The 27,433-nt window shown below is 43.6% G+C and overlaps 1 protein-coding gene across 12 annotated transcripts in view; it reads right to left on the reverse strand.

Moving 5' to 3' along the window:
• Positions 1-27,433, reverse strand: part of LARGE1 (LARGE xylosyl- and glucuronyltransferase 1) — an 851,853-nt gene that overhangs the window by 544,740 nt on the left and 279,680 nt on the right. For all 12 annotated transcript variants that reach the window (XR_010156081.1, XR_010156082.1, XM_063808040.1 and 9 more), the window contains one exon: positions 13,855-13,937. Coding sequence is in view for 10 of the 12 variants with exons in the window: in XM_063808040.1 (XP_063664110.1) it covers positions 13,855-13,937 (83 nt within the window). In the remaining 2 variants the exon portion in view is untranslated. The remainder of the gene's footprint in view (positions 1-13,854; positions 13,938-27,433) is intronic.

Genomic DNA, 27,433 nt, shown 5'->3' on the forward strand with positions numbered 1-27,433 from the left:
TCAATCTTCTTCTGACTCTGGTCTATTTAAAGCTTCTGTCCAGAAGGCAGAGTAAATCCAGAAAGAAACCTCACCCTCACCTTTATGGCAATACTAGGTGTCTGCATTGTCAAAGGGAATAGTGGGTTTCATTAGCTTGCCTGAGAATATACAAATGCTTAATCAGAAAACACATGAGCCCCTCAGCCCAGGTGACAACCAAGACCTTGGCAGTTTGCTGATATTGTCTCAGCAATCAAAGGCGGGCTAACTATCAGCAGCTTGTGTCTGACTCCTATCAGACAGCATGCTTGAGGGGTTCCATTAATGTTCCACTTGGGGTACCATCATAAGAATTTGGGCCCAGACTGCAGTTCCTGACAGTGGCCTTTTCCTTTTAGGCTCACCAAGCCATGGCACAAGCACATGAAAATACTGCCCAGACCACCTTTCTTGGAGCTTCTGTGTAAGCTGAAATAGTTCCCCTGAGCTTTAACCTGTAAATCTGACTGTCAACCAGATGGCCCCACTTTCACATCCCACAGGTCCCTGGGAATCAAGAAGCACCCAATTACAATGCTACTACACACAAGTTTCTTCTATTTTTGGAAACAGAGTTTTCACTCTTTTTGCCCAGGCTGGAGTGCAATGGCGCGATCTTGGCTCACCACAACCTCCGCCTCCTGGGTTCAAGAGATTCTCCTGCCTCAGCCTCCTGAGTAGCCGGGATTACAGACATGCGCCATCACGCCCGGCTACTACACACCAAGTTTCTAATGATTTGTGGAGTGTTTGTCTGGAACCTGTCTCTTCTTTAGAATGTAAGCTCCTTGGGGACAGAGACTGGGTCTTGCATTCACTGCTGCATCCTAGCTCCCAGAGCACCACCTGACACAGTAAGGAGGGGCTTTTGTTTATTCTGCAGGACTGCATGGATGAGTGGCTTCCTCAATTTGCAAAACAGAAATCAGTTTTCCCTCTCCTGGCTCCTTACACAGGTTTCCCCTTGAATTTCCTGCCTGGGTTAAAGGTGCCTCATTCACCCAGCCACATAAGCTAGAAATGGGGGCATGCCCTGGGCCCCCTCCCCAGCTGTATGCCACACACTCAATCAACCTCAAGTCCTGAAAGGCAGCTTAGCTTAATGGTTAGGAGCTGGGTCTTGAAAGCAAAACTGCCTGTTTTTTTTTTTTCTTAACGTGGTTCTGTCATGAACAAATGTTGAACCTTGGGAAAGCTTCTTCACCTCTGAGTCTCAGTTTCCAAATCTTCAAAATGGGCTTGATCACAATAGCTCCTACCTTATAGTTATTGTCAGATCGATTGAGCTAAAACGTATGCGGCACTTACAACAAGGACTGGCAGGAAGTGAGGACTTAGTAAATGTTAGCCTCATTATCCTATCCAACCTTGGGGATATCTCATGAATATATTCACTCTTTTTTCTCATGAATATATTCACTGTTTTTCTGACTCTCTAACTCACTCTGATATATCCTCTAGCCCCTAAGCCATACGCTTGCTCTAATGTAATCACACAACCCCTTGCTCACTGTACAATATATAAGCCCCAGCCTCTTGCATGGAGCAAAAAAGACCTTCAACGATCTCACCCTGTCTGTCCCTCAAAGCTCACGTCTTCACACCCCTTCCTTAAACCCTGCACTCCAGCCGTTTCTCCCTCAGTTCTGCCTGTGACCAGCTCCTGCTCCTCCTGCAGGAATAAAGTCAACAGCCACATTCCCAGGGAAACCTTCCACAGTCACCCCATCCAACGCAGCCCCATCTCCCCCATCACTCTCCATCCCACTGTCCTGTTAGATTTCTTCCTAGCATTTATTATCACTGGAAATCTCCATGTTAACCTCCAAGACTACCTCCTACCCTCCATGCGACTGTCAGCTGTGGAGGATAGAGCTTCTCCAGCTTCACAAAGTACCCCCTCTCTTGCTTACTCTCTCTACAACCCCAGCACTTAGAGAGCATCTAGCTGGTCTCGGGTGCAGTTCCAGGGTTGAACATGCTCTCCTGGCAGGCTTGTGCCCATGCTGTCGCCTTTTACTAGACCATCTACGCTTCACCCCGCTAATTGCGTCTGGCCTTCTGTTCTCAAGTTAGAGACCACAGCTCTGAGGAGGCCATTCCACGGTGTCAGACGCCCTTCTTAGTGGCTCCAGCTGAGTCTGTGCTCAAACCTTAGTTCAGATCTTTGAAATAATCGACTATTTACTTCTTCTTTGTTCCCTGCTAGATGGAATCTTAGCATGGGTGCTTTATTTTGTTAAGAATCTTATCCCTAGATTTTTTTTTTTTTACAGCCCCTTACAGGTAGAAATACTCAGTGATTGTTTAAGGAAAGAATGAATAAATGAACACATGAATAATTACCAAAAAGATCCAAATGCCCTCAGTTTGACGCAATTACCAAAGAGATTCAAATGCCCACAGCTAGACATAATTACCTGGAAGTTAGGTACAGAGGCACTTAGAAAAAAATGCAGGAGCAAATCTTTTAATATTGGGTTAGGTAATTGTTTCTTAGATATGGTCCCTGAAGCACAAACAATGAAAGAAAAAACAGATTTCACTGAAATAATTTTTAAAAAACCCTTTCTCTTTTTCTGCTGTCTGCCATGTGAAGACACAGCAAGAAGGTGGCCATCTGCAAAACAGGAAGAGGGTCCATTCCTACCAGATCCCGATCTCAGACCAGCACCCTGATCTCAGACTGCCCCAACTTCAGAACCATATGAAATAAATTAGTGTTAAGGAAAAACAAAAAAACAAAAAAACAAAAAAAAAAAGGAAGAAACTTTGTGCTTCACAGGACATGATCATGAAAGTGAAAAACTACCAGAGTGGGAGATAATATTTTCAAGCATATATTTGATAAGCAACCTGTATCCACAATATATAAAGATACTTTACAGCTCAAACAATAAAAGGACAAGTAAGCCAATAAAAATTGAGCAAATGCACACGTATGTTTATTGCGGCATTATTCACAATAGCAAAGACTTGGAACCAACCCAAATGTCCAACAATGATAGACTGGATTAAGAAAATGTGGCACATATACACCATGGAATACTATGCAGCCATAAAAAATGATGAGTTCATATCCTTTGTAGGGACATGGATGAAATTGGAAACCATCATTCTCAGTAAACTATCGCAAGAACAAAAAACCAAACACCGCATATTCTCACTCATAGGTGGGAATTGAACAATGAGATCACATGGACACAGGAAGGGGAATATCACACTCTGGGGACTGTGGTGGGGAGGGGGGAGGGGGGAGGGATAGCATTGGGAGATATACCTAATGCTAGATGACGAGTTAGTGGGTGCAGCGCACCAGCATGGCACATGTACACATATGTAACTAACCTGCACAATGTGCACATGTACCCTAAAACTTAAAGTATAATTAAAAAAAAAAAAAAAGAACAATGTCACAAAAAAAAAAAAAAAAATTGAGCAAAGGATTCAAATAACCATTTCTCAAAGAAGATATACAAATGGCCAACAAGCACACGAAAAGACATTCAACATCATTAATCATTAGGGAAATGCAAATCAAAACCACAATAAGCCACTTACCCACTAGAATGGCAAAAATAAAAAAGATATATAACAAACAGTGATTAAGAATTTGCAGATATTGGAACCCTCAATGGTTACCGGTGGAACTGTAAAATGAAGCAGCTGGTAGGAGAAACAGTTTGGCAATTTCTCAAAAAATTAAGCATAAAAATAAAAATATCTACAAAAATATGAAAACAGATGTCAACACAAAAGCTTATACGGAACATTCTTAGCAGAATTGTTCATAATAGTCAAGAAGTGGATGGCTGGGCACTGTGGCTCATGCCTGTAATCCTAGCACTTTGGGAGGCTGAGGTGGGTGGATCACCTGAGGTCAGGAGTTCAAGACCAAGCTGGCCAACATGGCGAAACCCTGTCTCTCCCAAAAACAAAAAAAAATTAAAAAATTAAAAAAATTAAAAAATTAGCTGGGCATGGTGGCAGGCACCTGTAATTCCAGCTACTTAGGAGGCTGAGGCAGGAGGATTGCTTGAACCCAAGAGGTGGAGGTTGCAGTGAGCCGAGATCACACCATTGCACTCCAGCCTGGGCAATGGAGCAAGACTCTGTCTCAAAAGAAAAAAAAAAAAAGAAGTGGAAAAAACTGAAATGGCCATCAGCTGATGAATGGATAATACAATGGGGTATATTCATACAATGGAATATTTCTGGGTAATTAAAATAAATGAAGAACTGATACATGCTACATCAGGGATGAACTTTGACAACATTCTGCCAAATGAAAAAAAGCCAGTCCAAAAGACTAAATACTGTATGATTTCACTTCCATGAAATGTCCAGAAGAGGCAAATCCAAAAAGACAGAAAGCAGATTAGTGGTTGGTATGGGATGGGAAGAGGAGGAAATGAGTAGTATTGGGGCTGGGGATTTCTTTTTAAGGTTATAAAAATGCTCTGATATTAAATACTGAGGATAGTTGCACAATTCTGTGAATTTACTAAACAACCACTAAATTGTACACTTTTAAAGAGCAAATTTTATCATATTTACTTATTCATCTCAGAGGAATAGGTAAATGCTGGAATGTTGGTCTGACCTGTGTATTTGGGAGAGGGAAGGAGGCCTGCTCTGCTTCTGCTTCTGGGCTTCCTTCCCTAGGGGGATGTGCTAAGCAGTAAATGGTGTGCCCATGTGGGAAACCCTGCAGTTGTCCAGGCTGGCCTCTGACCGGGAGGTAAGTCCAATTCATGGTGACATAAGTGAGACCTCTATTTGTGGCCACAGTTGAAAGAACATTCTATACTCAAGACTAACGGCAATAAAGGAGGCTTATTTCATTCTTTATATGCGTGACTTCTGAGCCTTATTTCACATTTGGTTCCTAACTCAGGAAGGTAAGAAATAGTTTTAATGACAGAGCCCTGCAAATTCCAAAATCAGCCAAAGCCTATGAGTCTACATCCTATTCTCTTTTGTTCAAAGGGAGATTAGCAAGAGTTAGACAGATGTTAAGGACATATTTACACCAAAGAGAATTTCACCAACTGCAGATAATAAAAACTCATTCAGAGGAATAATTTTCTCAATATATGATTCAAGGCTATTTAGTTTTATATTTGTATAACATCTAAAATAGCTTTTATGCCAGCTACCAGTTATAAATACACTTGCGAGCATTGCCTGAGGCCCCTTAGAAAAAGCTTCTGCCTGGCCAGGCCAGCTTGGGTACACATCTTAATACAGAGTGGTCCCACATAGCATGCCTGGGTTACTGCAACCCACATATTGCTGCAGACATCAAGTGTGGTCCACAGACAGACCAGACCACAATTCTACACCAAAGAAGGAAGCAAGTGTGTGCTTCCTCTCCAGCAGAGCCTGCAGATTTCACTCTTAATGAGCAACACTTCTGCTCCCTCTGGTTTCCTTAACTGCTCCCTTGTTCCAGGCTGAGATGCAATAAATATGGTACTACAAAGAAGCAAGGATGATTAAGCCATTGCTTTCTTCCTGCCTTTCTTTCTTATTTTGTCAGGAATGTGCCATGGTCCCTCCAAGGCAATCTAGGGCCTGTTTTCATTAAAATATACAAGCACATTTGAGCTGAAATAATCTTTAATTATTAAATTTACAATGCAATGGCAATCTTAGGAAAAGAAAGCGCGTGTGACAGCAACCTGAATTCTCAGTGAATCTGTTGCACTTACAGATTTAATAGGACTCATTTCAGAAAATCACTGCAGCTAGAACGAGAGTTTTTCATTTGAGAGTGGCCAAGTGCCTTTGATGATATGGGAAGATTCAAGGACAAGTCAGTGCCATATCAGAAAAGCTTTCCAAAAGAGAAGAACAGAGCAACTTTCAAGAAAAATCAAAAGGCCTTGTAATGCAGTAAAAGCAGCAAGGATTGTAGGGGCTGGCAGAGTCCAGGTTGGAGACTGATTCATCTGTGACCTTGAACAAACTATTTAACTTCCCTGAGCCTTGGTTTCCTCATCTGTTTATGGGGATAATGGCACCAGGTCGGGATAACATTCAAATACAATAGCCCATGTGAAGCTTAACATCTGCACTATAAAAAGCAGTTCCTTTTGGTTTTAATATTTATGGGTATGACCAAATATCATTGATCTCTTACCTGTTCAAAGATATCACCTGCCTATGCTATTTTCTTAAGACTTAACTAGAAATACTGATGCCCAGGCCTTTAAAACCTGTATTGATTCTACAGTTAACACCTCAAAAATACATACCTGGAAGGGGTGAGAATTGATAGAGGCAAAAGGCAGACAAATGCCTAGGCAGAAAGGAACAGGTCCCCAGTGAAATCCAACCTTCAAGCCAGAAACAGTCCTGGGTAAATTCTTGAACTGGATTGAGAACCCGCCTTCCTGTTTGGTGTGCTTTCCCCTAATTAATCCACATCCTTCACCTATTTTACACATATCTACCCTTTCCTAATTGGTTTTCTACACTATCATGCCCACCTTTGTGTGGTGTCTTTGCTTTAACCTCTTTTGCACAGTCACAAACTAATCAGCATGCACTTCCTATCCTGAGCCCATAAGAAGCCTTGAGCTCAGCTATATTGGGAACTCTCCTGCCTTTGAGTAGGGGGACCACCCTGCATCCTCTCCCCACTAAAAGCTGTTTCACCACTCAATAAAACTTCCCATCTTGCTCATTCTTTGAGTGTCCATGTGCCTAATTCTTCCTGGTCACAAGACAAGAACCCAGACCTAGCTGAGCTAAGGAACAACAAATCCTGCATCAAAATGATTATGGAGATCACAATGTCTACACTATCACCCAGAATGAAAATTAAAAGTAAAAGTAAGAATAATGAGACTGGGCACAGTGGCTCACACCTGTCATCCCAGCACTCAGGGAGGCTAAGGCAGGCAGATCACTTGAAGTCAGGAGTTCAAGACCAGCCTGGCCAACATGGCAAAACCCCATCTCTACTAAAAATACAAAAATTAGCCAGGTGTGGTGGCAGGCACCTGTAATCCCAGATAGTTGGGAGGTTGAGGAAGGAGAATTGCTTGAACCTGGGAGGCAGAGTTTGCAGTGAGCCGAGACTGCGCCACTGCACTCCAGCCTGGGTGACAGAGTGAGACTCTGTCTCAAAAAAAAAAAAAAAAAAAAAGAAAAAAGAAGCATGATACTAAAAATGAGAACTTCTTTTTGTTGAGAAGCTCAGATTCTGAAGCTAGATTGCCTGGTTTCCAACTAGGCTCTGCCCATCTTCTCACTGAGACCTTGAGCCACGACTTACCATCTTGTTCCTTAGTTTAACTCTGAGTAAAATGGACATCATAATAGTGCTCACCTCCTGAAGGCATATGAGGAATCAATGCATTACTATCTGGAAAACACTTGGAACAGACCCTGATACACAGCAAGAGCTACATTTGTATTTGTTAAATAAATAAAATACAGACAAGTATTACATACAGCCTATCTTCCCATATTCAAAACGGGGCTCTAAGGCAGGTTGAGAAACAAGCCAAAGCTCCAAGATGTAGAGGCACGTGCTTAGGGTCACCCAGCTCAGGCCTGGTAGGAGCAGAACCGGAACCTAGTCCTGCTTCTTTGTTTTATTCAAATCCTATGCACAACTCAGACAGTTCTACAACGAATTCAAGCCTGAAAAAGGGATAAGACAATTAAAGGCAGATACTGGTCACTAATATGCTCTTTTATTCACCATGTCCTTCAGGGGCACAAGTGAAGTTTAAAAAAACAAAACCAAAAACAACTACTTGATATGCAAAGTAAGGCAAATAACCCAGCTTCATCCTGCCAACAAGGCTGTAGAGTGTGAAAGCAGATCATGCTAGCAAACAAATATTAAATTTTTACAAGCTGATCCACTTTCCTGCCCAGGAGGTAAACACTTAGTTGCTAAATAAATATGTCTTTTCTCTGCTCCCTAAGAGTTTAGTTTCCTTGAAGAGCAGCAATATTTCCCAGTTTATCTGCAACTGGGATTGGAGTCATAGGCATTGCCCCCAATTTTCCTCTGAATAGCCTGCCGTCTAGGTGATACAGACATGTATTGTGCTATTTTCTACTGGGTAACAAACAAACCTTTGTCATTTATAATTTGTATATATTTTTCTCATCCATCTTTCTTCTTCACCATAGAGGTTGTATGCTGACACAACCAAAAATATATGTAACACTGAAAACAAAAACAAGATTACGCCCAGGCATGGTGGCTCACACCTGTAACCCCAGCTCTTTGGGAAGCCGAGGCAGGTGGATCATCTGAGGTCAGGACTTCCAGACCAGCCAGGCTAGCATGGTAAAACCCCATCTTCACCAAAAAAAATTAGCCGGGCGTGGTGGTGCATGCCTATAGTCCCAGCTACTCAAGAGGCTGAGGCAGGAGAATTGCTTGAACCCAGGAGGTGGAGGTTTCAGTGAGCTGAGATTGCATCAAGATCAGGCCACTGCACTCCAGCCTGGATGACAGGACAAGACTCTGTTAAAAAAAAAACAAGATTACCTTTATTTCTAACACCCAAACACAACATGCAAAAGTCCTATTTCTTATGTATTTTCTGCTAGTCTGCATTTTGACCCTGTATATATGTACATGTCACATATATGCATGTGTGTGTATACTGAAATATATACTATGCATCCCATTTTAAACTATATTTTCACTTATTTTATATAAGCATTGCTTCTTGGTATGCCATACTTTTCAAAACTGAGTACATGGTTTACCATAAGAGAATGTTTCATTATTTATTCTGTTCTTAAGTATTATCCAATTTTATAATTATAAAGCAATATTTTATAAAAGGTTTTTCTATTGTTAGGGTTCTCTTTTTAAGGGAGAGTCCCTACGGTGGTCATACTGGGTCAAGGTCTTCCCACATTGTATTAATTTCTCTCCAACAGGTCGCAGCAATTGTCAGCGTTGGCATTAGTGTGCAAGTGTGTCTATATTACTCTTTTACTATCTTTTGAAATATGTCATCAAGCATATGGCAGAAGTAAAACTGATTTGATGTAATGAAGCAAGCCTTAAATGAAAATTTGCACCAAATCTTGTCTGGAAAATAAATCTAATTACTATAATTAACAGTGAAAGCCAAAAGAAGCATCCTGCACCACTATTATTATATTATTATTAACATTAGTAAGGTACTTCATTTGTCAATGTATTTTATAACCATGTATTACTTAATCCCCATAATGTGCTTGGGAAGCAATGAAGCTATTTATAGCTGGACTTTCTGAGCCGAAAGTCTTTCAAAAGTCCTTTTGTCTTGTATCTCAACTCATCACCAGCATATCAATTCACAGAATCATTCCCATTTGTATAATTTCAGGGATGACAGGAACTTCTGTGGTAATTTGGTCCAAGGTGGTCAGTAGTCATTAAAATGGTGTATGGTAAATGCACCTGACAGCAATAACTTAAGCATACCATGAGAATGACCCTGTTTGACAGACGTACCTGAATGTGTGTTCTGAACTGGAGAATCCAGGAGAGGCCAACCTGGAGATTCATTCCTTGTCTATAAGAAACATCTGAGCTCCCAAACTGTCCCATGGAATACAGGCCATACAGGGAATTGAGGCCCTGAGTTTTGGGGTGATTGAAGTGGTGCTACTTGGCAACCTCGTGGTGCCACCCCCACTGGAGGTTGTTAGGGAAAGGGTGCTGATATGGTTAGGCTTTGTGTCCCCACCCAAATCTCATTTCGAATTGTAATTCCTATAATCCCCATAATCCCCATGTGTCAAGGGAGAGACCAGGTGGAGGTGACTGAATTATGGAGGTGGTTTCCCCCATGCTGTCCTCATGATAGTGAGTGAGTGAGTTCTCACCAGATCTGATGGCTTTCTAGGGGGATCTTCCCCCTTCACTCAGCACTTCTCCTTCCTGCCATCTGATGAAGAAGATGCCTTGCTCCCGCTTCACCTTCCGCCATGATTACAAGTTTCCTGAGGCTTCCCCAGCCATGCTAAGCTGTGAGTCAATTAAACCCCTTTCCTTTACAAATTGCCCAGTCTCAAGCAGTTCTTTATAGTAGTATGAAAATGGACTAACACAGGTGCTAAGCAAAAATGTTATATAAACTGCATGCCTTTCATAAGTAGTTGCAGTTTTCCTGCCCAACCTGCTGCCACTGGGTCCTGGGGTTCTCCTGACCAGCCTGTTGCCACCGGGCTGTACGTAAGGCAGATCTGTCCAGCCCGCTGCCACTGGAATCTCTCCCCATATATGTAAGCCCCCAGTTAAACCCAATGTCTCATTTGCTGGCCCTGGGTTTCTTCTTTGGCCTCCTGAACCTAGTGCCATGCCCACTGGAGTAGACAGGGGCTCAGCATAACAAATGGGATGCAGAATTTTCGTAGCACATACTAAGGATTTGCTTTCTTCTCAAGTCCTCACGCCACCTTAAAAGTATGACATGCCATCAGCAGCTAATAATATTACTACTGCTATTTTTTAATTTAACATCTTTGTGCTGCACAGTTACTGTAGGAGTAAAAGTTTACACCCAACAGGATTCCTACAATTTCAACAACTATTAGATTATCTGATTTGCAGCTAGGGCAACAGGAATAAAATTTATACACAACACCAGAGGTTTTTATGACCTTTAACTTTGCCATAATTGAGAAATAGCGTAATTGAATACCTGTACATCATGCAAAGGCCCTTTTCTAGAAAGTGGGTTTTTTTTTTTTTTTTTTTTTAAATCAGGGAGGGACCTGATACGTCATGGCACCAAGTAGTAAATACATAAAAGTCTGAAGACCACTCATCTCATTCAATGCTTAGTGTACAAAATGCCTGGTTTTAAGCCACAGGACGAAGGCCGTAGTACTGAAAGGAGCCTTCAAAACTGCAGAGAAACAATAACAATGTGGAAAGGGCATCTCGCCTCAGGTCAGAAGACAGTAGTAGGTCAAGCCCCATTTGGCCATTCTTTATTTGGTGTTTCCATTTCCTCTTCAAATATACAACTGAAATCATAATTCCAACTGGACAGCGCTACGAGGAAGAACTGACAGCCTCTACGGTGAACTGTTATCTATTTGTTGATTGCTTACTTCTCCTATCCACTTCTCCATTCAGGATGGGCAGTGAATTTGACGCTTGCTAACTTGCCAGCTTGCTGCAGGCACATAAGTGGCCCAGCAGAAGAACCGTACAGGTCAGCCCAGTAGAAACAACTGAACTAATAAGTAAATGATTTAGACCATTAAGTTTTAGGGTGAACTGACACACAGCAAAAGTTAACTGATTAAAAAAAAAAAAAAACCCCTAAAGTCTAAAGAGTTAAAATGGCTGGGGGCGGTGACTCACACCTATAATCCCAGCACTTTGGGAGGCCAAGGTGGGTGGATCACCTGAGGTCAGGAGTTTGGGACCAGCCTGGCCAACATGGAGGAACCCAGTCTCTACTAAAAATACAAAAATTAGCTGGGTGTGGTGGCAGGCGCCTGTAATCCAAGCTACTTGGGCAGCTGTGGCAGGAGAATCGCTGGAATCCAGGAGGCAGAGGTTTCAGTGAGCCAAGATCATGCCACTGCACTCCAGCCTTGGCGACAAGAGCAAAACTCCATCTCAAAAAAAATAAAATAAAAAATAAAAAATAAAAATAAGGCAAAACGAACTGCTGACAATCACTCAGCAATATAGTGTCATGAATGTGGAACTGAACTAAGTCTGGGCTGGATATATTAATTAACTGATTGAATACATATCTTCACGTTCTTTATTAATGAACTCCCCCAGACTGACTTGTCAAATAAGTAAACATTTATTGAGCATGTAATACGTGTCAGCTACTTTGCTAAGATACTAGGGACACAGAAAATGAAGGCATGGGTTCTGTCTTCCAGAAAGCCCACCTTCTGCTACAGCAGACCTGTCATTAATAGATATATAAAATATAATGTAATAAATCTAATGATGGAAAGAAGCACAGGGGGTATTGTGGGCTGGTAGACGAGAAACCCCAACCCAGGCAGAAGGTTGGCTTCCTGTTAGAAAAGATGCTTATGTAAAGTCTTAAAGGCTAAGAGGGAGTTTGCCAAGGTGAGGGTGGGAGCAAATGGAGAAGGAGGGAGAAATGGGTAGACAGAGCAGCATAACCAGACACAACAGGCCGGACACGCTATGGGGGCAGTGGGGAGCTACAAGCAGGTCAGAGCTGCTGGAGTGCAAAGTCAAAGCAAAAAGAGGAGACAGAAAGCACTATGGAGATCAACCTGGTCTTTGTGCCATGGTAAAAGGGTTTGATTTCCACCCCTTGACAAGGAGAAGCCGCTAAAAGGTTTTGAGAAATCAGATGTGCCTGTTTGAAATGTCATTCTGGAATCACAGCAGATGATCTGAAGAGTAGAAACTGGAGAAGCAGGAAGGACACATGAAGGTGAGAGGATAGGTGGCCCTGAATGACATCAGTTGCAGTGGGGATGGAGAGAATGGGGAGAAAGTGAAAACTATCTCAGAGGGAGAATCACACAGCACTGACTGCAGATGGGCTTGTTGGAAGACACAGAGAAGGTAGAACCAATGACGAATCCCAGTTCCTTGCAGGGTTGGTAGGTCTTGAAGCCCACCATGGTTCCCATCTTTGTTTATGCCATTGACAGATTCAGGTGCAGCATTTTACACTGATCTCTGCTCAGTTGACCTCTGCAAACTTTTCACCACTATTCCTACTATGGAGAGCCTCCTGGATCCTGACTCATCCACCCAACAGGTTTCCATGCTGTTGGCTACAGCTGTGGATAAGCTTCATCCAAACCCTTGGCAAGAGTGTTAAAGCAGAGCCAAGGACACTGGCTGGAACTGTGAACACCATTCTGGATAGGACCCTGGGTATGTCTAGATGCCAATCAAAATAGTGAGGAACAGAAGGAAAGTTCCATGAGAAAGCAGAAGCCAATGCTGGAAGTGTCACATGGAGAAGAGATAAGCATCCAGAGGCATTATCACTTCCAGGTAGAAGAAGAACCAATCCTTAGGATGATGGTTCCCATGGGGGGGTCCATGAGAGTCAATGGAGATCATCCGCAGGTTGGCAAATAGTTTAACTAAGGCAGGACTTTTTTACAGTCAGAAATGCCCAAAAGTGGGACAGCCCACACCAGAATAGAGGAAGCAACCTGTCTATAAGAAAACACCACCGACTAGGTGGATAAAACAGGAGACATTTATTTTCCCACTGTCTATGAGGCCAGAAGTCCAGGATCTTTTGAGGCTGCTCTCTTGACTTGCATATGGCCTCCTTCTCAATGTATGTTCACATGGTCTGTGTTTGGCACATGTCTGTATCCTAATCTCCTCTTTTTTTTTAAAGGACACCTGTCATATTAGATTAGGGCCTACACTAATGACCCCATTTTAATCTAATTAAAGACCCTATCCCCAAATACAGTCATATTCTCAGGTACCAGGAATGAGGGACTCAACATAAGAATTGTGGTGGACATAACTCAATCCATAACACAACCTACCGACAAGGATGTATAACAACTGAGATCTGGTAAATGCTAGGCAGGGGAAGCTGATAGAGAGACTGAAGCATCAGATTTGAGGTGTCCTTTAAGATTGCATTAGGTCTGAGAGTTACAGTTCTAAACATGGCAAGACAGCACCTAATCGCTGTCATTAAACATTGTTAACACAATCATCTCCTCAGGGTTTCAGATAAAAATTACATTTTTATGGCAGCTAGAATGATTGATGAGAAATTTTGCTCCTATTTAACCCTTCCCCAAGGAAATACACAGGCAGGCAGTGACAGACCTCAGCCCACACAGCACAGAAGTTGTTCTTACCTATGGAACAGGACGGATTTGACCAGGGTGACGACATCCCGGCTGGCATTGTATCCGGCGCAGACAATAGCAACGTGGATTGTCTGGGAAGAAAAGAAGATGGGGTGAGCAGTCAGACAGACGGAAGGAGGCCTTCCTGGTGCTTCAGATCACACTAGAAAGAAAAATTGCCCTGATTTCTTGTTGGCATCATTAGAAAACAAAGGACACTGTCTGCAGCTGTGGAAAATAACTCAAGACAGTTTTATTAAGGCCTTTCTAATCGGCTTATGGAGCTATTATCATTTGGAAACCATTAAGGCTCCTTCCAATTACATTTTGGGGACAAGAGAGATGGTGATTGGCTCAAATAGGCAAACAGTGAGTCTCCTGTCCCCAAGCTGAGCGACAATGACAATTGGTTAAACAGAGAGGAAAGAAATACATCTTGAAAGTATGAACCAACAATCAGGGATCTCAGACTAAGAAGTTATGGCTCAGAGAGTTTGTGAAATGTTCCCACAAGATGTGTTGGGTTAGGGCCAACCTAATAAAAGGGCCAAAGGGGACACAGGAACACCTCTGCACTCCATCTGGGATACAGTTCAAAGAACGGAAGACTGGCAGAATTGAAGGGAACCCAGGGGGTTATCTCAACTAAGTAGCCAGGAGCATGGGCCTCAGACATGAATCCTTGAACTCAGGGTGACCCTGGGAGAGCTGCAGGGTCCACTGACTCACTGCCATTTAAGCGTCATGACATGTATCTTGCAGGATGGTGCTAAGGAGTGAGGGAACAATGCCAAGAGAGGAATATGCTGCCCACCACACTACATTCCAATGATACCAAAAAAGGTCCTCCAGAGCTGGGCTTCCCAAATGGAGTGCCCAGGCAACTTAGTGTGCCACGATTGAATTACAGGTGACAAATATACTCATCTGTTTACACCCTCTAAGCTACTGGGCGGGGCTGGCATCCTCAGGCAACTTTTCTATTTTCCTCCTGCATCATAGCAGTTATCATTTTCTATGTGTGGCACAACTTGAAAAAGATCGGAAAGCACCACTCTAGGGCATCCCCGACGGGACATCATTATCCAGCCTCGGGAAGAATGGAGAGTTCACACTTCCGGATTTTGTCCTTTCTACTGAAGCACAGCCTTCCTTGAATGGAAACCTGCCTCTTAACACCCACTCCAGTTGCATTCTGTCCTGGGCATATTGTAGAACAATGACGTTTCCTCCAGCATTCAATACTTCCATTAAAGGAGGGGACCTGAGAGATGCCTTTTCTTTTCCAGAACTCCTCAGAGCCCTTGCTCCCATGACACGGGCTTCCAGATACCTTGTTATCCCAACCAGCCATGTCAAAATGCAGTTCTGATATCTGGGTCCATCCCATACAGGGCGATGTGACAATGTCCTCTGGTTCCCAGGCCTCCTTCATCACCCCACTGTCATACATCAGCACGGGAGGCTCGGCCATCAGGGATGAACCATCCCACACCCTCAAATCCACATCCATGACCCATTTAACCCCAATGACCTTCACCCCAACTTGGACACCTATTCCCAGTACGAGAAACTTGACCTTGGCTTCATATAGAATCTAATTTTCTCAGAAATCCTACAATTATGGGCTTGCCACATCAGCAGGACTCAGAGCCTCACATCACTCTACCGCTCCTCTTCCTTTATGGAGGGTCCCTTTGCCCTTGACTGTTAGGCTCCATGCCGGCCCCCACCAGGGCTCATCTGAACCATCACCCCACTCTGCTCTCAGCTCCCGTATGCACCCTACCCCCACATTCGAAATGCAAATCCCCAACCCAGATGGGTGCTACGGTCTCCACCTCTGCTCTTATACCTGCTCCCAAGAAGAAAGAGGAGGGGAGATGCAAGAGAGGAATGAGAAGCATCATGAAAGCTAGTATGTAGTGAGCAAATCATGACATTCCAGGCACTGTGCTTCGTATTACCAGATTTCAGGCTCACAGTTGTATGAGACAGGTACAGTATTATCATTTTAGTATCACAGATCAGGAAACTCAGGCTTAGAGAATTGGGATTTGAATTCTGGAACAGACTGTTTTTGCTTTTTTTTTTTTTTTTTTGAGACAGAATCTCACTCTGTCACCCAGGCTGGAATGAAGTGGCACGATCTCAGCTCACTGCAACCTCTGCCCCCCAGGTTCAAGTGATTCTCCTGCCTCAGCCTTCTGAGTAGCTAGGATTACAAGCACCCACCACTACGTCCAGGTAATTTTTGTATTTTTAGTAGAGCTGGGTTTTTACCATGTTGGTCAGGCTGGTCTCAAACTCTTGACCTTAAGTGATCCACTCACCTTGGCCTCCCAAAGTGCTGAGATTACAGGTATAAGCCATCGCACCCCACCTAGAACAGATTCTTAACCCTGGTGGTACATCAGAAACAGATTTTTAAGATATACACTGTGCCCCAGGCCCTCCGTCCTTCAGACCAATAATTCACAGTCTCTGATGCCCAGGATCTTCAAATGCTCTACTGGAAGGCAGTAGTTCTCAACCAGGGACATATTCACCTCCCTATCCTCCAACCCTTAAGACATCTGCAATGCCTGGAGACAGTCTTGGTTGTCACTACTTGGTGGGTCTGGGGTGGGGGGCAGGGGGATGCTACTGGCATCTGTGAGTAGAGGCCAGGGATGCTGCTCAGCATCCCACAATGCACAAGACAGCCCCAAAACAAAGACCTATCCTGCCCCAAAGGTCAAGAGCAGTGCTGTTAGAAAACCCTGTATGAGGGATGAGGGAGCAAAATGAAGCAAAATGAAGTGATGTCAGATCCCTCTGGGTTTTCTGGTACCTTTTTTTCAGGCTAATTTATGCATATTTTAATTTCTCCACCTGTAAAAGAAAGACACCATTGCTTATCTCTGGATAATATCTGTAAAAGACTCAGGATGAAAGATTATAATGCAGATGTAACTGTCACCATTTCAATCATGAGGGAAATGAATAGGAAAACGCCTGCACATGGAAGACATAACTGGGAAGGGGATGAGAATGGGGAAAAACACGCTGAATCAGGCTCTTCAGAATCGCAAATATTTAAACATACAGCCTCAGAGATATCAAACTTTGTCTTGGCTTCAGGGTTCAGGGACTTTTTAAAATGGGCCCATTAAATGTAAGCACAAGCATGCACATTCTTGAACATTTTACATAATTTTCCAATCTCTTTAGTTTCATCGAATACACCTGCCACCATGAATAAATGCATCATCTGGAGGCATAGCAGCAGGGCCCTGCTCCCTGGGAAAGCAGAAAATCACAGTGGCATCCACTATGTTCTTAGAGGAGTTTTGGGTGTTCCAAAATCTGGGGTCACAGAAGTGAACCATGAGTGGGGCAGGGGTTGGAGTGGGAATGGGGAGAGTAGGGAGAAAGATAAACGATCCTTGAAAGAATGGGGTCACAAAAATGGTTTTGTCATGTGACTTTAGGGCTTGAAGCTATTAAGTTCAGTTTTTAAGCTTCTTGGTGTGGTAGATTAAAAATGGTCACAACTGTCCAATATTCCTCCTATCAAAGGGTGGGGTCTTGGCTCATGCCTATGGCTCACTTTGGGAGGCCAAGGTGGGCGGATCATCTGAGGTCAAGAGTTCGAGACCAGCCTGGCCAACATGGTGGCACACATCATCACTGCAGGCTAATTTTGCTGTGCGCGGTGACTCATGCCTGCAATCTCAGCCCTTTGGGAGGCCGAGGCGGCGGATCACCTGAGGTCAAGAGTTCAAGACCAGCCTGGCTAACATGGTGAAACCCCATTTCTACTAAAAATACAAAAAATTAGCCAGGTGTGGTGGCGTGTGCCTATAATCCCAGCTACTCAGGAGGCTGAGGCAGGAGAATCGCTTGAACCTGGGAGGCAGAGGTTGCAGTGAGCCGAGATCTCGCCATTGCACTCCAGCTTGGGCAACAAGAACAAAACTCGGTCTCAAAAAAAACCCCCAAAAAACCAAAAACCAAAAAACAAACAAACAAACAAACCAAAGGGTGGGATCTGAATGTCAGAATCAGTGACCACTGGTCCTTGCACTAGGCCTTCCTGTCTATACCTGAAATTACAGTCATGCTTTGCTTAACAACACAGATATCTTCTGAGTAGCCTATCATCGTTAGGTGACTTTGTCTTCCGAGCAACTTTAGAGTCCACTTACACAACCCTAGATGGTATAGCCTACAACACACATAGGCTATATACTAGAGTCTACTGCTCCTAGGCTACAAACCTGTATACATGATACTACACTGAATCCTGTAGACAACTGTAACACAATGGTGAGTATTTCTATCTCTTAACATAGAAAAAGTATAGTAAAAATATAATATAAGAGAAAAAAATGGTACACCTGTATAGGGTACTCATCATGATTACAGTTCACAGAAATCGAAGTAGCTCTGGGTGAGTCAGTGAGTGAGTGGTCAAAGAATGTGAAGGCCTAGGACATTAAAGTACACTACTGTGTACACTTAGTTTATAAACATGGTACACTTAGACTATACTAAATTTATAAAAAATATTTTTCTTCAATAAGAAATTAAACTTAGCTTACTGGAACATTTTTACTTTACAAATTTAAAATTTTTTTTAACTATCTCTTTTTTTTTTTTGAGATGGAGTCTCACTCTGTTGCCCAGGATGGAGTGCAGTGATGTGATCTCGGCTTACTGCAAATTCTGCCTCCCGGGCTCAAGCGATTCTCCTGCCTCAGTCTCCCGAGTAGCTGGGACTACAGGCGCCTGCCACCACGCCCGGCTAATTTTTTTGTATTTTTAGTAGAGACGGGGTTTCACCGTGTTAGCCAGGATGCTCTCGATCTCCTGACCTCGTGATCCACCCGCCTCAGCCTCCCAAAGTGCTGGGATTACAGGCATGAGCCACTGCGCCCAGCCAACTATTTTTTTTTTAAGAGATGGGGTCTTGCTATATTGTCCAGGTTAGAGTACAGTGGTTATTCACAGACATGATCACAGAACACGACAGCCTCGAACTCCTGGGCTCAAGCAATCTTCCCGTCTCAGCTTCCAGAGTAGCTGGGACTATAAGTGCACACCACTGTGCCTGGCTTTTAACTTTGTGACTGTTTTATAACAACACATAGCTTGAAACACAAACACATTGTACAGCTGTATGAAAATACTTTATATTCTTATTCTATAAGCATTTTTGTTTTAAAAATTATTTATTTTTAACTTTTAAAACTTTTTTGTTAAAAACTAAGACATAAACACACACCTTAGCCTAGGCCTACACGGAGTCAGAATCATCAATATCACTGTCTTCCACCTCCTTACCTTGTCCCACTGGAAGGTCCTCAGGGGCATTAACACACATGGAGCTGTCATCTCCTGCGATAGCAAGGCCTTCTGAAATACCTCCTGAAGGACCTGCCTGAGGCTGTTTTACAGTTAACTTTAAAAAAAATAAGTAGAAGGAATACACTAAAATAATGATAGTATGATAAATACATACACTGGTAACACAGCCATTTTCTCTGTAGTATTATTATGTACTGTACATAATTGCGCTATAGTTTTATACAAATGGCAGTGCAGTAGGTTTGTTCACACCAACATCACCAAACACATGAGCGATGTGTTGCACATGATGTTAGGATGGCTATGATGTCACTAGGCAATAGGAATTTTTAGCTCCATTATGATCTGATGGGAGCAGTGTGGTAAATGCAGTCCACTGTTGACAGATATGTCATTATGTAACATGTGACTGTATAGACGTAACACTCATGTTTCTCTGTCACAAAGTCCAGATGGAGGATGGAATGACGTTCCCGTTTGCTCCTCCAACTCACTCTCTACCCTTCTCCTAACAGTCCTGTGTCTGGAGAGTCTGGCCTTTTGTTTGTTTGTTTTTTTGAGACCGAGTCTCGATCTATCGCCCAGGCTGGAATGCAGTGGTATGATCTCAGCTCTCTCCAACCTCCGCGTCCCAGGTTCAAGCGATTCTCTTGCCTCAGCTTCTCAAGTAGCTGGGACTACAGGCATGCGGCCATCATGCCCAGCTAATATTTGTATTTTTAGTAGAGATGGGGTTTGGCCACGTTGCCCAAGCTGGTCTTGAACTCCTGGCCTCATGTGATCCGCCCACCTCGGCCTCCCAAAGTGCTGGGATTACAGGCGTGAGCCACCGCGCCTGGTCGAGTCTGACCTTTATAGACCAAGTTAAGTGGGCTCCTTTTGCCTCTGATTTCGGGTTGAGTTTGGTCATTGGGAGGCACCAGTGGGGGTCTCAGAGGTCAGATTTCCCCGGCTCCTGTCAGGGGCCCAATCCCACAGTTCCAGTCCTTGCTGGGTTTCTTAACACCTTCCTGCCTCTGTGTTGCCTCCCCTCAGCCCTGCCCACACCTCTTGGCCCCTCCTGGAATCATTTCAGCCCCTAAGCATGCAAGCAGTAACTTGCCAGGACCTGACCAACACTGAGGACTTTTCCTCAGCATCTCACTTGTCCTTTTGGCTGGAAAGAAAGCACAGAAGACTTTCAGGCATTCATAGATACTTGCTGATCCCTAAAGGAAACGGCACCAATGTAACAAACCTGAGAATTTATACATTTTATTTATACTTTTTAAAAGCTTTACAAAGCTCTTGAGTAATGAACCATAAAAGCTCTTTCTAAGGCAATGCTAAGGCTTCCACTAATTTCCTGTCATCCTAGACATGGTGCCCAGCACACTTTGAATTTTGCAGGCTGTACTTGATGATACAGGTAAGGTAGTGCAGAACTGTGAACTGGGTTCATTCCTGACCCCACTGGGGTCAAGGGATGACCTTGTCTTACAACCTGCAGAAAAGATTCATAACATTGATGTTTTTAGAGTTGCCAGTGTTCCAGGACTGTTCTGGGCTTGGAGGAAATAAAGGTAAATTTTAAAACAATCCCCATTCCCCAAAGTCAGGTGTGGAGGCAATTTGATAGTTAACCAGGAGATCCCACAGGAGAATGAGAGGCTCCTACAATGGCAAGCTGGGTGTCTTTACATCCCAGAGTGGCCAGCATCACCCAGATAAGGGACGATGCAGGGAGAGCATCTTGGAGGAGACGGCATTTCAGTGACCACACAAGAGCAACTGGTGATATTAGGGCCAGCCTGGACTTGTGACTCTTTGCTTGTCAGGCTCCATGAAAACCTGAAAAATAAAGTTCTCCATGCTCTGCCTCCCAGCAGGAAAGAATCCCCAGGGGGCAGTTTTTCACAGATAAATATGGGGAAAAAAATCATTGTCCCAAAAGAAATTCACACCAAACTAAGGGATGCCAGGCAAGCTGTGGCCCTGGCAGAACTCTTCAACACCCTGCCAGCCCTGCTTCTCTTGCCCACAGGGCCTGGTGCTCCCTTCAGCCCATTCTGCCTGGGGGCACGATTCAGTTAAGCATCTCCTCTCAGACAGACTGAGAGAGTGAGAGGCGAAACCCATTTCAACTTGGGCATCAGGCGTGCTATGGAAAGACAGGCTCAGCACAGATTCTGGATGGTAGCTGCAGACTTTTGGTGGGGTTGAGGGGGACAGGCAAGACCTCCCAGAGGACAGATGCTCTGACAGCTGGGGAGAAGCGAACAGCCGGGGTCAGACAGGCAGCAGCGAGGGTCAGAGGCAGGGGCAACGTAGTGTGAAAATCCCACAACAAGAGCAGAGAGACCTCGATTGGAGCTACAACCTTGAAGCTAAGTGGCCGCGTGACCTTGGAAGAGTTATTTAGTGTCCCTGAGCTTCACTCGCCTCATCCGTAAAACGGAGATAAAAACAGCTACCGATTGGGTTGTGTCAGGATCAAACAAATGAGTGCAAGAAAGTGCCCCTAATAAATCAATGCTTATTAATGTTTCCTGAATGAATAAACAGCACAAGACACTGTTCAGAGTCCTCCTGCTTTGACTTCATCATCTGTATAATGGGGGACATAATCTTAAAGGGCTTGTTAAGGACATGGAGTACGTGGCTCTCCAACTCCAGTATGCATCAGAATCACCTGGAGGGGCTTGTTAAAACAGAGTGCGGACTCCTCCCCAGTTTCTGATCCAGGATCTCTGGAGTGGAGCCTGAGAATAGTCTGCATCCAGGCGACACTGCTGCTGCCGGCCCAGGGACCACACTTTGAGAACCGCTGCTCTAGCAGAAGCACTTGGAAGAGACTCTATAGTAAAAACTCAACAGATGTTAACTGTGATTATTTTGAGAGAGTACGAGGGTGTGCAAATAATCTATTTCCAATTCCTCTCAAGTAGAGAGCACCACTTTTCTTCACTTGGACAAGACAAGGAAAGGCTGCATTCTTCTTTCAGCTACCACCACATGTCCCAAGGCCTTGGAATTTGTTACTCTTTCAGGGTGAGAAAAAATGGAAGGAGATGAGAATGGGTATAGGCTTCTACTGCAAAAAAAATTTCAAAATAATAATAATAATAATAATAATAATAAAGCCCTGGAAATCCAGAGAGCTGGATGCTGGTTCCAGTTTGTAATGGCAGACAGACCTGACAGCAATAACCTAGGCAATTCCTGAGAATGACCCTATGGTCCAAGAAGGATGTGTGTTTGGAGTTCTGAGCTAAGAATCCCGGGCCAAGCATGGTGGCTCACGCCTGTAATCCCAGCACTTTGGGAGGCTGAGGCGGGTGGATCACAGGTCAGACCAGCCTGGCCAACATGGTGAAACCATTTCTACTAAAAAAATACAAAAATTAGCCAGGCGCAGTGGCGGGCACCTGTAATCCCAGTTACTCGGGAAGCTGAGGCAGGAGAATCACTTGAACCCGGGAGGTGGGGGCTGCAGTGAGCCGAGATCGCACCACTGCACTCTAGCCTGGGTGACAGAGCAAGACTCCACCTCCAAAAAAAAAAAAAAAGAAAAAGAATCCCACAGTGGCCAATCTGGAGATTCACTCCTTATCTATGAAGGAATCTGAACCCCTGGCCCATTCCCTGGAATGCAGACCGTACAGGGGATCGAGGCCCTTTATTTTTGGTTAAGTGATGGTTGCAGGGTGGAGACTGCTAAGTGAAAACATGATATCAACTGCATGCTTTTTACAAATGGTAGCAGTTCTGCTGTTCAGCCTGCGGTCACTGGTCCACCCCTGTATGTAAGTTCTCCATAAACCCTGTCTCATTCACTGGCTCTGAGTCTCTTCTTCAACCTCTCAGACACGTTGTTGTCCTTACTGGAGTCAAAAGGGGTCCAGTATGACACAGTTGTGCCAGCTAAGTGATTTGGGGCAAATTATCTAACCTCTTGGATCCTCAGCCACTGCCTCTATCAAACAAGGGATTTAGAATTTCTATACAGCATTTTCCTAACATCCAGGTTTTTCCCAAATTCAAGCTGAAAAAGGTGAGACACAGAGTGGTTAAGTAACTTGCCCAAGGTCCGAGGGCTCAGCTAGTCTGTGACAAAGTGATGGGTTGAATTCAGGGTCCTGCTTTTAAGCCCACAGTAATGGCCTCAATAAAACACATATGTACCTATTAACATTTTTAAAACATATGGCAAATGTAACCTCTCAAATCATGTTACAAACCTCCAAGGGCTCAGCTAGTCCGTGACAAAGTGATGGGTTGAATTCAGGGTCCTGCTTTTAAGCCCACAGTAATGGCCTCAATAAAACACATATGTACCTATTAACATTTTTAAAACATGGCAAATGTACCCTCTCAAATCATGTTACAAACCTCCAGGATTTGGGAAACCACTCATCTAAATCTGTCCACTCTAAATGCTGAACCATGGATGCAAAGACAAAGTTATTTCAACTATGCAGAAAACAGAAGTAGATGCACCACCTGGCTTTGTAAGCCAAGCCTTCAGGGCTCAGCGAGGAACATGTGTGACCACATGGGTTCCAGGGCCTGCTGTGAGAACAAGGAGTCTCTTGGTGTCCCCTCCATGGACAAGGCACATAAATGGATGATGAATGAATGAAGCATCCAGGATTTTCTATCCTGCATATCCCAGTCTGCTTTAGGATTGACTTTCTTGTGCTATAAAGAGCATAGCCACCTGAGAAATCAGAAACCCAAATTTTACACAGAAAACATTAAAGGATGAGACCGATTTTGGGGTGGGTCAAGAGAATTGTAATCAATACAGGGAGATCATATCTGGGGTAGGTGGGTTATCTAACAACACCCCAATACTGATCCATCATGGGGGCCTCTGGAAGACTGGCCTGGTCCAAAAAGTCCACACACATTAGCCAGACAATCACTCAACAATGATCAGTGTAGCGCCATGTTATGGTCATGCTAGATGACTCATCAAGCTTTCTTGTTTTTAGAATGTGCCTTCATTCTAGATTGCTCTGACCCTTCACCTCACCTATCAAACTCTTCCCCACATTTCAAGACGTAACTCCACCTCTTGGGACCTCAGTTTCCTCATCCATAAAGAGGAGTAATAAATGTGTCAACTATTTATTTCAGGGTTTTGCTCCGTCACCCAGGCTGGAGTGCAGTGGCACAATCATGGCTCACTGCAGCCTCAAATTCCTGGGCTCAAGCGATCCTCTCACCTCAGCTTCCTAAGTAGCTGGGATTACAGGTGTTCTCCACCATGCCCAGCTAAGTTTTGTATTTTTTTTTTTGGAGAGATGGGGTCTCGCTATGTTGCCCAGGCTGGTCTTGAACTCCTGTGCTCAAGTAATCCTTCCACTTCGGCCTCCTAAGGTGCTGGGATTACAGGCATGAGCCACCATGCCCAGCCCCATGTCAACTAACTGTTGGGCAAATTAACTGAGATGACTCGCGTAAAGGGATTAGAGCCTGGTACCTTGTAAGTAATGGGTATGTATCAGCAATCATCAATAATAATAACAATTATAGTTTATTCTAAGCTGAACATTCTACATCTAAGGTCTGAGCCCCAAATTTCCTCAAATGTCAGGCATCAAGTTCTTTTCTTCTTCTCTCACTCTTTCCTCTACCTTCAAGTAAGGTTAGGATAGTATTTTTCCCATCATTGAAAGGAAGGTCTTCAAGGTGCCCAATTCCCTCTGTTCCATCAAATGCTGACACTGCCTTGTCACCTCTCCCCAGATAACAGGGTAAAAGACACAGGAATGAGGAGGTGAGACACTTGACTCATCATCTGGGCTGTGGCTGCAACTTTGTAACCTTAGGCAAGACCCTTTCATCATTTTTAAAATGAGAGAGTTGCATCTTTATTTGTTGTTGTCATTCTCAGTGGCACAATTTCTAAAATAAGTTTTACAAAAAAGCAGAATATGCAACAAGAGAAGGCTACTCTGAGGCCAGCACAGACAGGGGGCTGGCAGAGATATGGTCCCTTGCCTTGGCCATGGTGTGGTAGCCAGCCTCCAAGACTGTCTCCAAAGATCCCTTCCCCCTGGTTTTCATGCCGTGTAGCCTCTCCTATACTGTGTCAGAGCCGGGCTGTATGACCAATGGAATTCAGCAGAAGTAACGGTATAAGACATCTGAGGCTAGGTTATAAAAGTCGTTGTAGCTTTTTACTTCTTCTCTGTTTAAACTGCTTACCCTGGGAAAAGCTAGCTGATATGTTATGATAACACTTGAACAGTCCTAAGGAAATGAGAATTCCAATCATGTCAGTAAACTATATGGTTACAGAGTCTTCAGCCCCAATCAAACCTTCAGATGACTGCAACCCCTGATGTCATCTTAATTGTAATCTCTTTAAAGGTTGAGAGTCATAATCCCCAACCAAGCTGCTCCCAGATTCCTAATTTTCAGACACTGTATGAGATAATAAATGCTTGACATTTTAAGTTGTTAAGTTTTGAGGGTACCTGGCTATGTAGCAATAAGTAACTAACATATACAGGGAGGGTACCTAAGGTGCCCTGAAAATCACTGCACGTGACAATACCACCAGGTTCCTTCCAGCTATAACATCCCCTAATTTCAGGGCCTGAAATTTAAAGAGGACATTTTTATTTTTGTGGATTTACATCCTTGAAGAAGCCCCAAAGAAGGCATATGAAGCTAATAAAATGTGTGTCTAAATGCTATGATAGTATCCTCCAACAGCAATGTGGGATATGGAAAGATAGCTGGCAAACGCCTTCACTGCTGGGTTATTATGTAAAGTCCATGAAGATACAATAGAAAAAGTGCATTAAAATACTGTAAGGTTAGTTAGGACCCAGAATATAGGTGAGAAGCATCAAGTTTTATAAACATGTTGCCTCCAGCAAAATGCAAACGCTCCACTAAGCTAATAAATACATCCATAGTCTGGAGAATAATTTAAAACATTTCAGCTTCTTTTAGAAGAACAGACAGATCTTTGCCTAAACTCACTGAGGAATGATTACCTCATGGGGCTGCTAAAGCCCCCAAGGTGAAAGATGATCCCCATATAATGACTGGTAACCCTAAAGTCTGCAGAGGTGAGGCCCCTGTGAAGCACACAATAAGGATCTGGGCTCAGCAGCTGATGAGAGTCTGGGTCCCACAAGCTCTAATTCACAGAGCTTCAGTGCAATGGTTCAAAGAACAGGTTCTAGAATCAAACTGCCTAGGTTTAATCCCAAGTTCTACCTCTTTCTGGCTGTGTGACCTCGAAATAATTATAAAACCTTTCCTAGCAGTTTTCTTATCTGTCAAATGAAGATAAGTATGTTGTGTGAATTACATGAGATATTTTATGTAAAGCTCTAGCATGATGTCTGGTACATTTCAAGGACTGATTAACTGTTATTAACTATAATACATTACTACTGAGAAATGAAGTTCAAAGCAAGGAGCAGAAGGAAAAATGAGTACTTCCTTAAGGAGTGGTCTGACATCAGAGGATAACATTCATTCACTTTCCATAATAACAATATCCATTGCGGCAGTTCTTAAGTACATCCACAAATGCCTAGACGTTACTCTCATTGAGAGATGGGTATGTGCTGAGTGGGCTTTTGTGACCATTTCAACTAACAGAATACACTATCAGCAGATGTGACACTGTGTGGCTTCTGAGGCCAGGTCATGAAAAGTGCTTCCTTTCTGCCTTGCTTACGGGAATACTTGTACTTAAAGCCTTTAGCTGCCACGTAAGCAGCTGACTGCCTAGAGCTGCCATGCTGTGAGGAAGCTCAAACTAGCCCATGCAGAGACCACATGAGGACCTGAGTCTAAAAGAAAGGGAGGTTGGGTCAGCACCCACTCTTCCAGCATTGTACTGTACTGTTCCAGCTCCAGCCACACACTAATGCCACCTGTATGAGGGACCCCATACCAGAACCACTCAGCTAAGTCCTTCTCAAATCTCTGACCCACAGAAACCATGAGAGCTAATAAAATAACTGGTGCTGTTTTAGATTATTTAACTGTTAGGTGATTTTTCAGGTAGCAGTGGAGAAGTTGAATATTTATAATGAGTATATGTGACACTCATGCATAGTTAGCTTCCCCTGCCTCCACCTCATTTCATCCTCACAATTGCACTGGGAAGAACATGTTATTATTTTCATTTTATAATGATGAAATAGACTCCCCAAAGGTAACTGAATTGTCTAAGGTCACAAGACTAATGAGTAGCAAAGGAAAGTCTCCTGTTCAGGAA

Source organism: Pan troglodytes, chromosome 23, assembly GCF_028858775.2.
Source record: "Pan troglodytes isolate AG18354 chromosome 23, NHGRI_mPanTro3-v2.0_pri, whole genome shotgun sequence".
In the NCBI taxonomy this organism is placed as follows: Eukaryota; Metazoa; Chordata; class Mammalia; order Primates; family Hominidae; genus Pan; species Pan troglodytes.